This window comes from Labrus bergylta, chromosome 18, assembly GCF_963930695.1.
Source record: "Labrus bergylta chromosome 18, fLabBer1.1, whole genome shotgun sequence".
Taxonomy (NCBI): domain Eukaryota; kingdom Metazoa; phylum Chordata; class Actinopteri; order Labriformes; family Labridae; genus Labrus; species Labrus bergylta.
Window position 1 is genome coordinate 21,306,343 of NC_089212.1, and position 18,330 is coordinate 21,324,672.

General features: G+C 40.8%; 1 protein-coding gene across 1 annotated transcript in view; it reads right to left on the reverse strand.

Annotated features, from left to right (window-relative positions):
• myo10l1 (myosin X, like 1) overlaps positions 1-18,330 on the reverse strand; it is a 52,282-nt gene that overhangs the window by 19,025 nt on the left and 14,927 nt on the right. The window contains exons 2-13 of the mRNA XM_065966462.1: positions 17,833-17,931; positions 6,248-6,406; positions 4,769-4,956; positions 2,835-2,969; positions 1,699-1,823; positions 1,578-1,591; positions 1,372-1,456; positions 1,108-1,214; positions 704-833; positions 494-612; positions 252-398; positions 63-163 (exon numbers count right to left, since the gene is read on the reverse strand). Coding sequence (XP_065822534.1) covers positions 63-163; positions 252-398; positions 494-612; positions 704-833; positions 1,108-1,214; positions 1,372-1,456; positions 1,578-1,591; positions 1,699-1,823; positions 2,835-2,969; positions 4,769-4,956; positions 6,248-6,406; positions 17,833-17,931 — 1,409 coding nt within the window. The remainder of the gene's footprint in view (positions 1-62; positions 164-251; positions 399-493; positions 613-703; positions 834-1,107; positions 1,215-1,371; positions 1,457-1,577; positions 1,592-1,698; positions 1,824-2,834; positions 2,970-4,768; positions 4,957-6,247; positions 6,407-17,832; positions 17,932-18,330) is intronic.

Here is an 18,330-nt window from a genome sequence, read left to right on the forward strand (position 1 = left end):
CATGACTTGTCCTGCACATGAGCCTTTGTTGGTTTAGTTCTGAACACTCTGCAGAGGTTTACCTGTTGTACTCGAGCTGCTCCAGGGAGAAGATGTGCTTGTTGAAATACTCCTGAAGTTTCTCGTTGGCGTAATTTATGTTAAACTGCTCGAATCGATTCACCTGAAAGGCAAAGGCAAAAAAAAAATATCTCCATGTGGTCGGCTCATATTAAATAAAACATCCAGAAAGACCGCTGAGTATTTCTGACCTGGAAGTTCTCAAAGCCAAAGATGTCCAGGATGCCGATGGATTTAAAGTTCTCCTTCCCTTTGATCTTCTGATTGATCTTGAGGATGATCCAGGAGAAACACTGGGAATACAACGCCATGGCAACAGAGTCCCGGGAATCCACGGCCTGTACCAAGGAGGATGGACGTGTGAGCGTGTGTGTGTGATCGATCAAAAAAGGCGAGAATGAACATACTGTATGTGTGTTTTGTGTGTGCTGACCTGCTCTATAGTGAGCGGGGAGCAGATCTCCTCTCCTCTGAGGATTATGGAGCGCTGAGTCAGGACTTCAGACAGCTGGAAGGCGTCCAAGCCCAGCAGCTCACTGACGTTAGTGGCCACTGAGAGACGGTAAAAGATGTGTTACACTCCCTGCAATGCATTTATTCAAGTTTTTACTCTCTCTGCCTCAAGTTGCTCTGCCCGTCTGACCTTGCTTGGTGGTGATCTGGGCTCCTCCTGCAGTCATGAACTCAATGTTTCCCAGCTGTAAGACTCCCGACAACAGCTTGAACATGTCTCTGATCTCCTCCTCTGTGAACTGGAGCACTTTCAGCGCCTCCTACACAAACGCACAGAGAAAAGAGGTGAGATCCCTTTAACTGCAGAGGTGCTTATATCACCATAAAGCCACTTTTTGATGGACTGTAGTATAGTTCTGATTCTGCATCAGGCTCTATCTAACTCCAGCTACCAGACTAACTTTTTGATCCTCACCAGGCCACCGTATTATACAGTAAATACTTTTATCAATCCTGCCAGAAGAGCAGATTTATCAACACATTTTGACATAATTACAATCTATTTAACAAAAAAAGAAACGCAGTGACACTTACCATAACGCTGTTAAACAGATTTTTGTCATTCAGGCTCTTGTCCTTCAGACATCCTGATTGGTTGAGGTAGTGGAAAGATTCTGCAGGATCCTCCAGGAAGTACTGGCCTGATGGAGGAAATAAAAAAAAAAATGTTTGTGCAAAGATAAACAGCCGCACTAACTTTATAGATGAAGTCTGCAAAAATGTTTGAAATGACACTTAAGTAATTTCTTTGTTTTAAAAGACGGTACAGAAAATTGAATGGTTTCATCCTTTCCTCACCTCTTTGATCCTTGTTAGCTCCCGCCAGCAGAGCGTAGAAGATGTGGTAGTTTCGTTCTCCAGGGTTTTGTCGTACCACACGATTCTACAGAAAAATCAATGCAGCAAAGCCATCATTAACATTTCATTATGATTCACAAAGCAAAGCTGACCGATCATGCCCAATGAATTTAAACCTGAAACCCAAGCTGCAGGGATGGATTTACCTTCTCCAGTAGATCTGAAAGACAGAGTCAAGGAAACAACAACAGCTAATAGAATCATTTTAAGAAGGTCCTGCTTAACTTCATACAAATACATTAGTCAGGTCTATAAATAAAAGGATACAGTCGATGACGCAGCCTCCCTGGATGTTCCCGCCCTCAGAGAAGTGAAGTTGGATGAATTTCCCAAAGCGGCTGGAGTTGTTGTTGTAAACTGTCTTCGCATTCCCGAACGCTTCCATAATCGGACTGTGGAGAGGAAAAAAAAAAACAACAGAGTTAGTGAATTTCTATTCTGTTTTGTTTGTGTTCCTGCTGTTCAGCCACAATGTGCTGCAGGGGACATTTGTTCGATGTTATTCCAGAAGCAACATTGTTTGACTGAACTTTACAATTTGTGGAAACAGACTAACGCAGTCTCGTCTTCAGCAAAACAATATCTGTTTACTGTGCCGATAAGAAAGCCCAGATACTGAGGGGCAGCCGGGTAGTAATCAGAGCCGTAGAGTAGAAAAATTTAGATCTGGGTCTAAATTGTCCAACTTCCTGAAAGCTTGACTCTAACTTCAAAACCAATATCCTTGGGTTCTTAATTTTACTTAAATACACCTAGAATATACAGAATGTTAAAGTATTTTAAGACGTTCAAAATCCATGGGACTTTAATGGTTAGCATTAAATATGCAAAGAATAATCTAATGCTCGATTTGGTGATTGACCTTAAAATAATGAAAAGCAACTATTTGACAATCTCTTAAGGATTTCATTCATTTTTTAACAAAAGTTGCAGACTTTGAAAGCCTGCAGCCTCTCAGTTCAGTGGATCTGCTGCGTACTCTTTAATATTAATGTTTTAAAGATTCATTTTTGGTCTTTGACCCAAAGAGGGTGTGGAATGACGTGCTGAGAAGGATCTGCAGGTCGCACTTGAACCTGGGCCACCTGCTGGGCCAGCCTTTTTACATACATACTCAATACATACTTGGATTTTTTTGTCTGCAAATCAATCCCCTTGGAAACTCTGAGTGTTTTGTGTTCAACTGATTAAACAAGACGTAGAAAGTGACCCGTATTGATGCCAGCTTTCAGGTTCTTAAAGAAATGTGACTTTCCTTGGACCTGTCCTTAAGAACGTGATACTTTCTGTTTTGTGCTTGTGACTCCAGTCTAGAAAGCCGTTCATATTTTCAACAACAAAACTTCAAAAGACCACATATCACATCAATGTGACAAAGACAAGTAAGGGTTTATAATGCGTACCTGCTCTGTACGATGGCCTGCTCCACTCGTGTAGATTTCTCTGATGAGGGCGTCCCGGATGAGTTCTGGCTCATCACCGACAGGAACTGAAGCAACAGTTTAGTGCTTTCTGTCTTCCCAGCCCCTGATTCACCACTGAGGACACACACACAACCCAATCTAATCAAACACCCTGTGACCTTCTCTGACATTCACATATCTCTTAACTGATCGGGTTCTTTCATTGATATTGGGGTTTGGCAGCTGCAGACACATTGCATTAGCTCCCAGTCTATTTTAATCAACAAACCGAGCGAGACAAAGCCTGAGTGTTATTGAAAGCAAGATGAGACATTTGGTCCTGAACAGCCAGGTTGACCCATTTAGCCTTAATTTTCAACTCCATGTTAGTCTTGCATGGCTAGATATTTCTTTACCAGACATGTCAGCACAAACAAATTACATTCATTAGGTGAGGATTACGGAGATGTTGCCTTAATGGAATAATGCATGGAAGCCCTAAACAGATATATTTTCTTTCAGTTGTTTCCTCAAGATCTCAACTTATTTATCTCAAAATTACAATGCAGGACTTAATGGGGTTAAGGGATACAGATCATTTGTGTTAACGCTTTAGATTTAGTAGATCAAACATTGGCCAGATTGCCTTGAAAAAAGGCTGAGGGCACTCTTTTCTCCCAGGGATTCTGAGCCCCATCTGGTGTCACAATCCGGGAAACATTTCCTCTTGGCCAACACTTGAGCCCAAAGACAGACTGTCTGTAGCATCATGTGTATGTGCCTGGGATGTTGGCTGTGAGCACATGTAAAATAGAAGCATCTCATAGGTTTGCCTGGTTTGAAACACCATTCACCATATTCACACAGCAGCCCTTTTCCCTCTGATATCACGCTCAGGGTTGGAAGCTCAAATGCTGTTATGTCATGCTGCCATGTTCCACTTTTGAAGTCCTATAAATGAAGTAAAATGATGAATTACTGTCATTTCACGACTTACAGATTGATCTGGTACTTAAAAGACAATAAATAGTGAAAATCTGGAGAGGTTATTGCTCCACATTTCCGGTTAAAACAACACATTCAAAACCCATTAGCTGCAGTTAATAAGCTATAAGGATGTTTTATAATCATTTCATATTCGGAACATTTTGAATGGATTGTAAGATATCTAAGAACTTTATCGACACATTTCTTTCATCCTAGAAGAAAAAAAAAAAAACCCTGAACATTTTAATTATTTTCATATCAAACAGTTATGCAAGGAAGTTGCTTGAATGCTAACATTAGCTTTTCTTGAGGAGTCTTGAAATATGTCCCTCAAATTTTTCGCTCTCTTCTATCTTGAATAAAATAATTATTCTAAAGGAAACAACATTGTGTCACTCAGGTTTCTTGACCTTAAACTACTGAAGGTAGACTGCATCCTTACATTTTTTTTTTTGTAGCGACAAAACAAACAAGATTAAACTGATGAAAGCTAGCTCCACTTTCTCCAGATTTTCCTCATCTGTATACAGAGTTAAGCAAACTAAAGCTTGTTACCTGAGAACATAAAGAGATGTATCAATAGTATCTTTCTCTCAACAATAAAAAGCCCTCTTTTTGAGCTTTGTTGTATTCTTTTCAACACTTTGTAACGTGAGTTTAGAAAAGATAAAGATTATTATTATTAACATTATCATCAGGCAAACTACCTGTATACAGAAACACAAATCCATGTGCACTCCATCTGGGTATGTAGTAAAATAGGACTTTTTGGATCGTCTAGAAACAATCCCTGTCTTGGATAACTTGCGAGCCAGGAAAGCGTGCAGTAACCTTTTTGATGCAGGACTTAAAAAAAGACGGACAGATGAAACACCCGGTAGACAAAAAGATATCTAGACAGACGCGTGAACTAAAAGGTAAACATCTTCTTCAGTGGTCATACTCGCCTGATGAGGACACACTGACTGTCGTGGCGTTTCCAGATGCAGCGGTAGCACTCGTTGGCCACGGCGAAGATGTGCGGCGGGAGCTCTCCTATGTGGTGTTTGGAGTACAGGTCCACCCTCTCCGGGCCATACATACCCGGGACCTGCTTGTAAGGGTTGACAGCTGCCAGGATGCTCCCGATGTTAGTCTGCAAAGAGGCAAGAAGCGTCATTTCAGAGGCGTGGGTTTGGCTCAGCCCATGTACAGAGGACAAAGACGGTCGACGCAGTGGCCGTGGGTTTGAATCCAATATTACCACTGTGCTGCATATCATCACCCACTCACTCCTCCCAACATTACCTGTCTCTCTTCAGCTATCCTATCCATTTAAGGTAAAAATGTCCCCAGAAAAAAAGCAAAGGAACTTAAACACACATAAGTCCAGGTTTAGTCTTAGTATCATTTTTTTTTTGCTTTTATTCTAGCTATTCCATTTCTCCTCTACAAATATGAACAACAAAAAATTGATATTTTCTTGATGAGAGGATAAGGGAACATAGCAGGGTCGAGAAAAAATGCCTATTTTATTCAAAAGCTGCTGTCAAACCAGTAAGATAAAAGAGGATGGATACTGGATAGATCATTTTGAGCTGTTTTGCTGAAACTGCAGTCACCCTGCTTTCCATCCCTTTGCTCTCCAAACTTCAGCTCAGCAGGTCGTGCATCGTGTCATATTACCGTGTCTGTGCATTTTCTCCTACAACACACATTTTAGACTGTGCTGAATGACATACATATCCATGAAATGCAATCACACAATATGAAATAGTAAGCTGACCCCTCACAGACCCCTTAATACTTCATCTTAAAGCAAATCTGTGTATGAACAATATTTAATAATCTAGATTAGGTCACACCCTGGAGGGCTGTTATTGGTCTGTTGTCTGATAAGGTTTCAGGTTTTGTCTGACTTGCCTGAATTCATTGATCTAAACATCCATTAAATAACCACAAAAAGAGATCATCATCTTTTCATGTCATCTGTGGGTATTGGTGAGATAAAATTCCCCAGGCAAGGTGGGTAATGGAGTTTTATAGACTTTATGTAATGCATCTTTTTCATTATTTGTGTTGTGTGACCACCGACTTCCTGTCCACAGATCATGAACAAAGAAGACTTCACAACGGTCTCGAGTCCTCTATCAGATCATCGAGCCGAACAAATGCTCGTAGTGATGGTCGCTTCTTCCAGTGTTTTATTTCATGTCGCAAAAGGTCAGCAGTAAGGTCTTTATGATTAATGTGCCTGAACATCATCAGCTTAAACAAAGCCGAAAGAAGAAAACAAACAGAGAGAATAAACCCTGATAGAATAGGGGAAGAATATGCTCCTGATGTTTTTGTTTCAGCCCCTCTAGTTATTAGAGAAGAACAAAACGAAGAACACGACCACATACAGCACATGCACATATTCTTGGTGTCTCTCTTAATGCACTTACATAGATGTTGTCCTTCTGGTAGCGCTGGTACAGATTGTGCATGATGGCAGCCTCGTGCAGCTCGGCCAGTGCCGACATGTCCTCCACCCCATCGATGCTGGACTGGTGCATCGCATACACCCGCTCCCTGGTGACCTCCGCCTGCTGCAGGTACAACACCTGGAAGACAATAAGACATGCAGATTGTCACTTATCATCCCTTTATGGTCGTTTATTTACTTGATTTATTGTCGCAATAAACTTTTGTGATTTGCATGTTTCTGTCCCGCTTGAATTTATCTTAGTCAAACTCATAAATTACAAAAGACAAGGGAGGAGTTTTACTTAGATTTCATGTAGCCTAAGGCCGGTTTTCTAAATAGCAAGGACACTGACATCTACAAGAAATGAAAAACAAAATAAAATTCTAAAATGAGCCACTTCACATCATTAATGTAATAATTTAAAATCAATTCAGAGTTTGTTTGATGAAACTTAACCTGGATCTTGCTTCCAGAGTCCTTTTTTTCTTTGCATCTTTAGCATGACCTGCTATCTGCTGGCTAATTTTAATAAAACATGATGAAAACCCAAATAAAATAATCTTTAATTCAGAGCTTTTTCTAACCAGTTTTCTGCATCATCTATGTGGTCTACCAACATGGAAACTGGAGGTTGGGGAACCCTTCTCTCAGAGAACTAGAGAAGAAGAAGAAGAAGAGGGGGAGTAACAAATCTAATGTGGCAGGACCTGACAGGTGAAAGCAGCTCGGCTTACATCCATGTCAGGCACACACACATGCTACCACAATGGCCCAGTCTCTCTTTGCAGCACACAATCCATACGCACACACTACACTTTCTATTTCAGCTTAAAGGTCATTTATTCAATCCGGCAGAAAAAAAATATCCAAGTTTAGAAACCATAGCCTTTACAACACTGGGTGGTTGATATGTCAGCTTAGTCTCCCAGCCAGCCGCCGCCCTCTATGTTTGAGTGTGTGTTTGTAAGTGTAAGTGTGTGTTGCTCTAACAGATGTGCTAGAGTCTGTAGAGAGTTTGCAGAAGGGCTTGCTGTAGGCATTCAGACATCTTGTACTTAAATATATCTGTTTCTCTCCAGTAGCATCTTCTTCTCCTGCACAGAGCTGTTGCAAACAACACACAGCCTCATTTAACAACACAATCCCGCTCTGCACTTAAGTTTGTCCCTCCTCCTTCCGTGGTGGAAATATAGACATCAGCTGTTAACTGATGATGAGGTCCGGTCACTTAGCTGTGATGAAATGACCCAATTATCCCTCGTCCTCCATTAGAGAAAGCATAACTCATGCTAACAACTCAGCATCTTCACAATGATCCTGTCCACTTGACTACTCGCCTTTACCTTTTATCACCACGGTTCTCAATCTATAAAACTTAAACTGTAAGGGAGAAAGTCCAGTGTAAACCCAATGACACTTTCTTCTATCTTACGTTTAATAGAAGATATTATTTAAATTATCAGGAAAGCTTTCAGAGGAAAAAAAACTCTACACTTACTTAAAGGTCACATATTGTGCAAAATACACTTCACCATGTTTTTCTAACACTGATATGCGCCCCTAGCCTGTCTATAAAACCGCCGAATTTTGAAAAAGTCTGCACCAATTTCAGAAAATGTGTGCTCAAACAGGCCGTTTGGAGATTTTCCCTTTGTGACATCACAAAGGGCAGTAACCCCTCCCGCAGGTGGGTGACACTCCCACAGCTAGGTGTTTGTTCTGCCCTATGAGTCCACCTTCTCACTGTAAACAATTAGGCATGATGTAAGAAAGTCCACACCACCCAAGCCCTTCCAGAGAGGGGGCGTGGTCAGACACAGCTCATTTGCATTTAAAGCTACAGACACAGAAACAGCCTGTTCTGATCAGAGCTGAAATAGAGGGGTTTATAGGCATGATCAAATACAGGATCAGAGTGGATTTAGAACAAGAAACTTCAGAGACATGTTTTAATTGTTGAAAAGGAGGCGAATATGTGACCTTTAAAGCTATGAGAATCAACATTTTTATATTTCAAATGAAATTACTGCAAAGAGGGAGGCATCACTCTTTACAATGTTCCTCAAACACTGCAGTCGTCCTCTGCAGTTATAGAACTTTTTGGTGCTCATTTGAAAAAGCGCTACATTCCAATAGTACAATACAAACTTAATCAAATAACAGCAGACAATAAGAAAGGTAATCATTGTAAAGAAGCGTTTCTCAGCAAGAGACCAACACATTTGAGCTGGTTGAGACTAAAACAGAGCTAAAAGAGTCATTACTGAACCTGGGGAGACAAACAGGACTCCAAATAACCATGTAGATGAATATCTGCTGTATGTGCAAATAAAACCCAGGAAACAAGTTTACTTGAAAGTTCTGATGTTTCAGCCCCAAAGCTATGTTGTTGTTTTTTTTTTTTACATGTACGGCTATGCACATCTATATTTGAGCTTTCTCACTCAATTAAATATGTCTTTCTTTAACTCTTTGCCTGTCTTCACGTCATACACATCACATCTCTGTCTCTCTCATCCTCTTTGTATGTCACTCCTCTTTCATCCCTTCCCCCTCTCTCTGCCATTTGCCTCTCTGTTCTCCCTCACATCATCCCACTCTTCATTAATTTACCCGTCTCTCCTCTGACTGCCCTGCTCTGCATTTCACCCGTTTCTATACCATTTTACTTCTCGCGTTCTTGTTCTTGTAACCTCCATAGTTATTTCTGACGCTTCCCTTCAGATTATTTTTTTTTACAGAGTCTTTCTGATGTATTTCTCTGACCTTCTGTCCCTCATTCACTTGGATCCCCCCCCCCCCCCCGTGTGCACACTCACACACGCTCAGCTGATGCCTAAATGGCTCAATCTGAGACCCCTGGCTGTAATTGAAGGTTTACTGAGAGCCGTTTCAATCAGAGAGTCGAGCCCGCCTTTGCAATCCAGGGAAAATTACAGTGCAACAGAAGATAAGGCTTCACACCCACCGTTTCACACAAACACACAGAACTTCAGTTCATGTGTTGAAGAGGGGAGTTTAACGAGGCTGAATTAAATAGAGGCTTGGTTTTTTAAGACTCGCCACAAATCATCTCTCTGTCATCGCTTTAACCGTCAAACTTGTAACAATGCTCATTCGCAGGGAAACTAGTGCTTGTTATTTTGTTTGTTACATTGGCTGCTTCTTCCAGCTTACTCTTAAAATTAAATTATTTTTTATCTTGTTCATCAAGAGGGGATCCCTTCATGGCCAGTAAGGACAGGAAGTAAAATCAAACAGTGGGCGGAATTTTTACAAATGGAAAATAGGAAGTCATAGTTTATTCAAAGTCAGATTTTAAAACGTTTAAAGCTAAGACTGCAACCCATAACAACTCCCTCACTGGCCAATAAGAAGCAAGATGGGGCGGGACTTAAAACATCAGCTTCGTCAACAACAATAGCGGTGGAGACGCAAGTCTGATTCGTCTTTTTCGAGGATACAATTTCCATGGAGCTGCTGCTGATGCCAGGACACGACTCCTTTACGTTGTTTTCATGTTGAGCAGACATTACAGAAATGAACTTTCGTAACCTAGCAACAATGAGCACTGCCGAGAAGCGATCTGTAACGGACGTCATAAGCACATCTAGAGCAGAAGGCGCTGTTTGTGGACACAAGGCCTTCCTCCACCTCTTTATCTTTTTTCTAGATAGATCAAATGTTAGGCTGAATCCAATATGGCAACCGCCAAGGTTGGCTTCATAACTCCACTTCAGAAACCAATGGGTGTCATCACTGAGACTCTGTCCATGTTTTATACATTTTATTATCAATTGCTCATGCCTGTAGTGTTGACGCAAACAATGATTGATGATTTTCCTCCTCTGCAGACCTCTTCCAGACACAGAAAATCTATTTACACACCTCTAGACAAGTAAACTGAACATGGCTTAGGAATCTGTGAAGTGTCCCTTTAAAAATAACTTGTTCTTAAAGGGTGATCCCTCAGAAGAAGAAGAAGAAAAATCCTTGGATGTTTTATTATTCAAAATAAAGCAAATACATACAAATGAATGTCTGGACTGTTTCTGGTTTCCACAAATGCTTGTAAAGCCAAAGCTTCTGTCAAATCTGTCAAATGTAACAGTCCTACAAAGCAGATAAAGCTGGGATGTTTAGGGAAAACCACTTGGGACAACTAACACAGAGATGATTCAGAGTGAGGGGATGCTCTGAAGTGAGAAAGTGTGTCAGTGACTAAAATAAAATCTAGCTGAAGTGGAAGACATTTTCTTTTTTTCAAAACGTCTCCTACTTTTCTTCTATTCCCCTCTGGTGGGTTTTTAACACACTTACACACAAAAACTGTACAGCATGTCAAGCGCACACACACACACTCACACACACACACGATAGCTTTGACTACACAGATGGTCTAAAATAGGAAACCAAATGTTCAATTATTTATCATAGGAGTGAGGGACAGAAGAAAAGCCCAGAAATGGTGAGAGAACACAGAGAGACAGAGAATTAAAGAATTGTGGAAATAGAGCATAGCCAACCAAACTTTAAATCTGTCACTCAAACTTTCACTACTTGGGGGCACCGGTGGCCTAGTGGTTAGTGCATGCGGCCCATATTCAGAGCCTTCAGTCCTCCAAGCGGGCGGCCAATCAGGTTCTAACCCGACCTGTGGCTCATGTCATTCCCCCAATTTCTCTCTCCACATTTCTGACTCTATGCACAGGTCGTGTCTCTAAAATAAAGGAACTAAAGGCACCAAAATAAACCTTTAAAAACAAAACGCTAAAGTCTATATGTTACTGATGATGTCAAAAAATTTACTTATTTTTTCTATTATATAAAATGCAAGGGTACTGTGCTTCTAAGCAAGCATATACAACTCAAATAGGAGTAATTACTGCTTAGATTCAGGACAATTTCAAGCTCTATTCATACATTAGTAGATATTTGGACGGTGTGTATTGGCCTGGAAACAATAAATATCCACCAGCTCATGTTTTATTTGCTCTGGCAGATTCCTCTGGACTCTCTCCATTTCAGACTGATTTCCATCCAGCCTGATTCAGGTCAAGCCAGTCACAATCGTTTTTGTAATATGGAGATGGTTTAAGCTAAGTTTGGAGCTGTAGTGTCCAGAAGCATTTTGGCCGGTGATGACACCCTTTGAAACCAAAACGAGTGCGAGGTTCCAGACTTAAAAATTGGTAGATTGACAAGAAAATTGGTAATTTCTTTCAATTTAAAAGGCTATATTTTGATGCCAAATAAAACAAATGTCAGCATGCTATCTCTTTTAACAAAGACTGCAAACATGTTAACATTATACCAACTAGACATTAGCATTTTAGCATCCTGATGCAAGTATTTAGCTCTTTGGGTAGCTCCTAAAAATGTCCTACAAAAGGGCTAGAATAGCTTTAGACTTTTCCAAACAGCGACAGAGGAATATGATAAATATACATGCGCTTGATAGGATTTGATCTTTTCATGAGATTCGTTGACAACATTTACTGATTCACCCCGACACTCGGCTTCTTCCCTTTCATCATATTCAGATTCTTCTCTCTTCCAGAAAACTTGCTGCATTTTTAACATGTTTTTCTCATGTGAACACACTTTTATACACACACACACAAAGTGCATGAAGCGGCCTTCCTGTAAAGCCCTCTGAAGTCTGAAGCTGCTTTGCATGATTCAGGAGGAGAGCCAGAGGGGAGACAAGCCTCTTCATCTGACTTCACTTATTAGCAGCAGCCAGAGTGAGGAGAGAGGAGAGAGGGCAGAGATGAAAAAAAAAACGATGGAGATAAAGGGAGAGCGTGCGCGAGAGAGAGAGAGAGAGAGACCGCTGTGGGCACAGTGACCTATATTTTCTGCAGAGCTTTATTCAGTACAATACAGTATCACACAGCACTGTATGCACCAGCATCTGCAGCTCACCTCACTGACCTTGGATCAGGTCTGGCAGATTTCCATGGGTCAGATTAGGATTGAGAAACACTGCAGGGGTGCTTTGTATAAAGCCACCTTTGAAATCAGAGTGTATGAGAATCAAAATGTGCAGCGGCAGCCAGATGTTCTGCAAAAGTCAAATTACCCCCAAAAAAGTCAAAGTGTTACAGTTAGCTCTTTAGGACTTTGGGCTACAGGGGCCGTGTTATTGATCTGCTAATGTGGAGTTTCCTCCTATCAAAGGCAAAGTGATGAATAATCATTTTTATAATTTTGATAGAGAATGAAAAAAATGACCAGGGGACCAAATGTATTATTTGTAGTACTGTTTGTTTTTTAAGATATTACTTTCATTTTATTTTAGGTTTTTCATTGTTAGTCATTTGTACTCACTTTTATTTAGTTTGGTAGTATTTTTTATAATATTATAATTATATAAGTATATAGTATAAGCCAACCAGGTTTTAATCCCTTTCTTCACATATAAAACAAACCCATTAAATGTTTTGTCTTTGAGCATTTGTATAGAGTAAAAAAATTGTAATAATAATTATGGAAATAATTTTAACATTTCAGCTCAGGCATTACAAACAAAAAATTGAGTTGACAAAGAAACAGTAAAATGAATGTGACCACATTAAGACCAAAGTGCTGAGATGCGGTTAAATTGTTTTTTAATAGGGGTTTAATGGTATTTGTGTAATTGCCCAAACTATCTCGGTTTGGATATCACAGATAGTATATCACAGAAATTCGTCTGGGTGGAGAAAAAGGTAAAGTCTTTAAATAAACATGAAGAAAGTACTCTTATTCAAGTGCACGCATTGGTTACTTAAGTGAACTTTTGAAGCCCGTCGATGACAGACTTCATATTGGATGGGTGTGTATGTGACAGCCGGCCTCAAGTGGTCACTTGAGGAAATGCAGGTTTTTCAACTTCCACAATGGCTTCACTTTTTAACACTGAAGGTTGCAGCTTGGAAGAAAGTCAGTCACAAATTGCATTATGCACATCCAGGTGGTGGTATAGTGCTTATTACTGCTTGCCAACTGTAAACTACAGGCTGTGGCAACTTTCACATGTAGCTCTAAATAACAAAAAAAATGGGACAGACTGTAACTTGCAGTCCAGTTGGTTAAAAAAAAAAGGAGAGAAAACAGAAAAGTTTTTTTCTATTGAACCGAGCTTGTAAAGAACCTAAAACTGAAGCAGAAACCTCTGTAAACTGTCACACCTCCTCATTTAAACTCATGATGAAGCACACATCGAGGAAACTCCTAACCTGTGCTGTCCTCCTCCAAAAGAAAAAAAAAGAACATTCTTCAGCAAGCATTGTTGTGTCTTTAACCAGTGAGGGAGGTTAACAGCAAGCTTTGACTCTGTTTATGTCTTCTCTGCCCCCCCCCCCCCCCCCCAGCACTTGGGGCGAATAACACCTTTCATATGTCATCATCCTTTAGGATTTGGCAGCCCACACTCATCCCAGCCCGAGGGGGGATCACTGCTTCGTCTGCACGGATACGGGACACTGCAGAGGGGTAGCAGGGACTGTGAGAGGTACATGAAGTTTGCGTTTGCATATCAGTGTTTTTGTGTGCCACTTTGAAGGAGTTTGGTTAATCTCATTATGTGAAACAAGAACGAGTGAGTAACTACGGGTCCTCGGATGGGCACAATATGAAGAGGAATGTGGGTCAGGAGATCACACAGAAACATCAGCTTGTTTCTCTGCCAAGTCAGACCAAACTAGTCATTTCCGCACTTTTCATTAGGCACATTTGTCAGAGTGTGTGTGTGTGTGTGTGTGTGTGTGTGTGTGTGTGTGTGTGTGTGTGTGTGTGTGTGTGTGTGCGCAAGGAGAACGCCATCCCTGCAGCATGTTCTGTGCTCGCGTGAGATTTCGTTTCGGCTTTCACGCTAGCTACTGAAATCCAGGTCACGTAACACACACATAACTCATCACTAACGTAACCTGTGTGTGTGTGTGTGTGTGTGTGTGTGTGTGTGTGTGTGTGTGTGTGTGTGTGTGTGTGTGTGTGTGTGTGTGTGTGAATGCTTATATAAATGTCTGGCTGTGTGTGTACAGTCGGGGTAAAGCCAGGTGTGTGTGTTTGTGTGTGTGTCTGGATTCTACTCCTGTGTGGCTTTTTGTCTGTGTTTCTTCAGGCATACATTCCTCATTGAGTGTAGGTACGTCCGTTGGAGGCGTACATTTGGACATCACAGCTACACTTGTAGGAGGAGCTTGATGCTTGCTCTGCCGCCGTATCCATGGCAACCAACCAGACCAGAAAGGATCTATGTCAGGCTCACGTGACAACATCTAAATGGCAGGTTGGGATTGTAAACGTTCATTTAGTGGCTAATGGTGGTCGTCTTATGTCTACTTCATTTAAATAATTGATAAGTAATCTGGAACAGTCGGTTTTAAGTCTTTAAACTTTATTTACGAGAAAAATTCATTAATTTAACTATCACATACGACAAGAAAAAACTAAGTTGTTCTCTTGTCAAAAATATTGAAAGTTAAGTTTTGAGATACATTGACTTTAAATATAAAATATTCATAAAATTTTCTTTGGGATTTATGTATTGTGTGTTTTTCAACAAGGACATTTATTGAGAAACTGTAAAAAAAAAAAGAAAATGACTGGGACAGTTCATCAAAAGCATCTCAACATCTTAAAATGTACATTCTTCAAACACACCTTTGGTTCCTGCTGCAAACATCATTTACATACAATTATGAATATTCTAAAACCCTTTCTTTATAGAAGCCAATAGGAGCTTTGTTTTATGACCACTACTTTGATTCCCTTCTTGTTTTACCATCAGACATTTTCATATTCTAATACCTCATGTATGTTAAATATTTGATCCATATCCGGTTATTTGCTGACCTAGTTTCAAAACTGGTTTCATTAAAGTTCCCTTTAATCTCATTTAATCAAATCTAATCGGTCTCCATGCTGTAAGCCATACTGTCTTTAAAGGTAAAGATAAAACGTTGGAGATATTTGTGCAGAATTTTTTTTTTTTTTACAAATCCTGTGAGCTTGTTTTTAGCTTGTGTTCTTTACCAGTCTGTTTCCTTTAAACCCTCATATATGGGTTAGCTTTGACTTAATGTATTGACTTAAAAAAATGATGCTAAGTATTGACTTGACGATGCAATTGCATGCAAACGAGATGAGTTTTCTGTTCTCACTGGGATAAGATTATCAGGGTTTATTTAGGGAAGAAGAACCGCAGCTCCGTCACATTGTTGATTAGGTGGACCAGACATCTGTTTAGGATCAAAGAAAGAGGACTCCCTTTAGAGATATCCTGGTGTAGAGAGATCCCAAAGTAGATCCAGAATAATGATTATACTTAAACATCATGTATTCTCTGACCTATAAATCAGCCAATATACTGTTGAAATAAGAGGATGTCTGGGCTGCTTGTTGCCACCAATCCCTCGACCAGGTTATGATAAATGGAGGAATCACTTTATTTAAGAGAGAGGGATCACACTTTATTTTGCACAAGAGGTGGAAACTTCTGACTCGGGCTTTAGTTGAGTAAAATATTTGGCTTTCTGCTCTATTTAAACTTCAGGCATTACTACCTATAGACCTAAAGGCAAAGAAACTCAGGAGACTTGACTTCAGATCAACATGTGAAAAAATGCTGTTGGTCTCTCTAAAAAACAAAAAGATATAATTCTGGAAATTGGACCAGTGGCACTGTAACTGTAGCTAAAACATTTTAGAGAAAGCTTGCAAGTTAAATATAAAAAAACAACTTTCTGAGATAGAAATGATAAAGGAGTATTTGCAGCTTTTTTTTTTGCTTTGCACCTTGCAATAAATGACTCACAAATGAAAGACATCAGTGTTCAGAATAAAAAAAAAACATAACATGCATTAAAGCCCGCCACTCCAAACATCCACCTTTAAACCTGGAAAAAGTGAGCAGCACTCTTTGATGGCTGTTTGATAAGAAGTCGGCGGTGAAAAAGCAGAGTACAAATAACTATGAATGATGCAGGGACTTGCATACAGCCCTGGTAGCTGTGAGCTGTACTGATTTGACGTGAAGGCTTGTAGTTTTGCAGCCGCAGCATTTGTAACCCAGAATCGGTGATGTAGTGATCTGGGTCAGGGACTTTAGATTACAGAACCAGAGTGACATGGCTGCTGCAGAGCTAATATGAAAATGGAAAATAAAAGTAAAACAAACACAGAAAAGCAGCCAAATGCTGTTAAATCTTGCATGTTTCTTTGCTCCACCACGGCACTGAGATTGATTCCTCTTTTAAGCAGTTTTATTCTTAAGGCTATTAAACGCCGCACTAAAGCTCTTTGGACGCTGGAATCGGTTATGAATAAGATCAGGAGAACCGGTGGCCGAGCAGCAGGGAGTGATGAGGAGCCATGGGACTGTTAGCAGGGGGTCACATTCTGTCCGAACAGGGTGAAGCCCCTCATCCTGCTGATTCTCCATCAAATATTCACCAACTCCTGCAGAGTTAACATTTAAACACCAACCGCTAGCAGAGAGGGAAGGCAGAGCGAGAGCTGGCTGGGGGTTGGGGAGGTTAAGGACTGCTCGTAATCCAAGAGCGGAGAGAAGGCCTGCTTCTGTAGGCCAACCCCTCTGGTTTAGGAAATGCCCGTGTGTTCCTGACATTTCCCCGCACTGGAACAATGAAGCGGCGACATCAAAAGATGGAGCTTCAAGAACCGTGTTTGATTCCTCAGACGCTACGGAAAATGAATTCATGGTAGGTTTTTGGAAATGTGGATGTGGCTGTTCCCCGGAGGTATAAAGGGAGGATTGAGACCCTTAAATTCAGGCTCAAAGACCAGGTCTATTATTAGCTCCGTGTTAGCGCTGCCAACTGGAGCGCATGTGTGTTTTCGGTGCGTGCCAAATACATCAGCCGTCAAATAAATCCAAAGAGCAACGTGTGCTTGCCCGCTGATACAGATTATATGAGCACACGCGCGCACACACACACACACACACACTACTCATAATGGGATTAAACATTCAATTCCATTATTTCGGTGGGGGTGTGGTGTTAAATGGGTTGGGGTATAGGGGCAGTCGCCTAGCTCTGCCATTTAGCACAGCTACAGGCGATGCTGTCCCGACATCTGACATCCAGAAACGAGCATTTGTGCTCCCCATTATGCTCTCCGTGTATTCTAGCTCTCCTCTGGAGGCTGAATGTGTGTCGGAGATTAATTTTGCATATGAATGAGGAGAACGCAGAGGAGGAGGAGGAGGAGGAAGAAGAAGAAGAAGACGAAGAGGAAGGATCTAGGGCAGGAAAGTGGAGCATCATGACCAGGAGAGGAAGAACCTGCACAGCTGCTTCACCTTCATTCATGACTTTCATCTGAGCGCTGATGCACAGACCAGATGACACATGACATGCAACAAGTGCAGCTTTCAGCGTCTAATCCAGCATTGACACCATTTACAGTACTCCCTCTCTCTGGTTTTAACTAATTAAAAGGGATTTCATCTGTACAGTCCCCTTCACATCCGGATTGAATTAGCTTGAATCAGCTTCAAGGGCTGTCACTCAACAACAACAGTGTGTGCACATGTGTGTTTACATTTCTTACCTCTCCATAGTCGGTTGTGACGACAAGAGTTCCATCTGCACAGGAGTTAACCGTGGCGGGAACCAGCTGCTCTTTCTCCTTGACCCAAACACGGGCCCCCTGCATCACAGAGACAAAAACAAAAGAGAAAGAGTTTTAGGTTATATAAAGTTACAAACCCATTTAAGCTCTTAATAGGTGCACCTGTTAGTGAGTCACAGCAAGTTGCTTATGCAAAATCCAAAAGTATGTCGTGTATAATTGATTGTCAGACTTAAAGCAATTCTTGGAAAGACAAGACTGCGGGAAGTCGGCTCTTTAAGTGCGTCACAGAGAATCTCTGATTTACACAGCGGCGACAAGTGCAATAACAAGAAGGTGTTGCACACTAACCTGGATCATTTCACAGAGTTAAAGATACATTTATAATAAATAATGTAGCCACAGCACCTTTACAATGATTTATAAAGCTTCGATGCAAAAACCCTCAAGTTTCACCAACAACAATACATAACACGG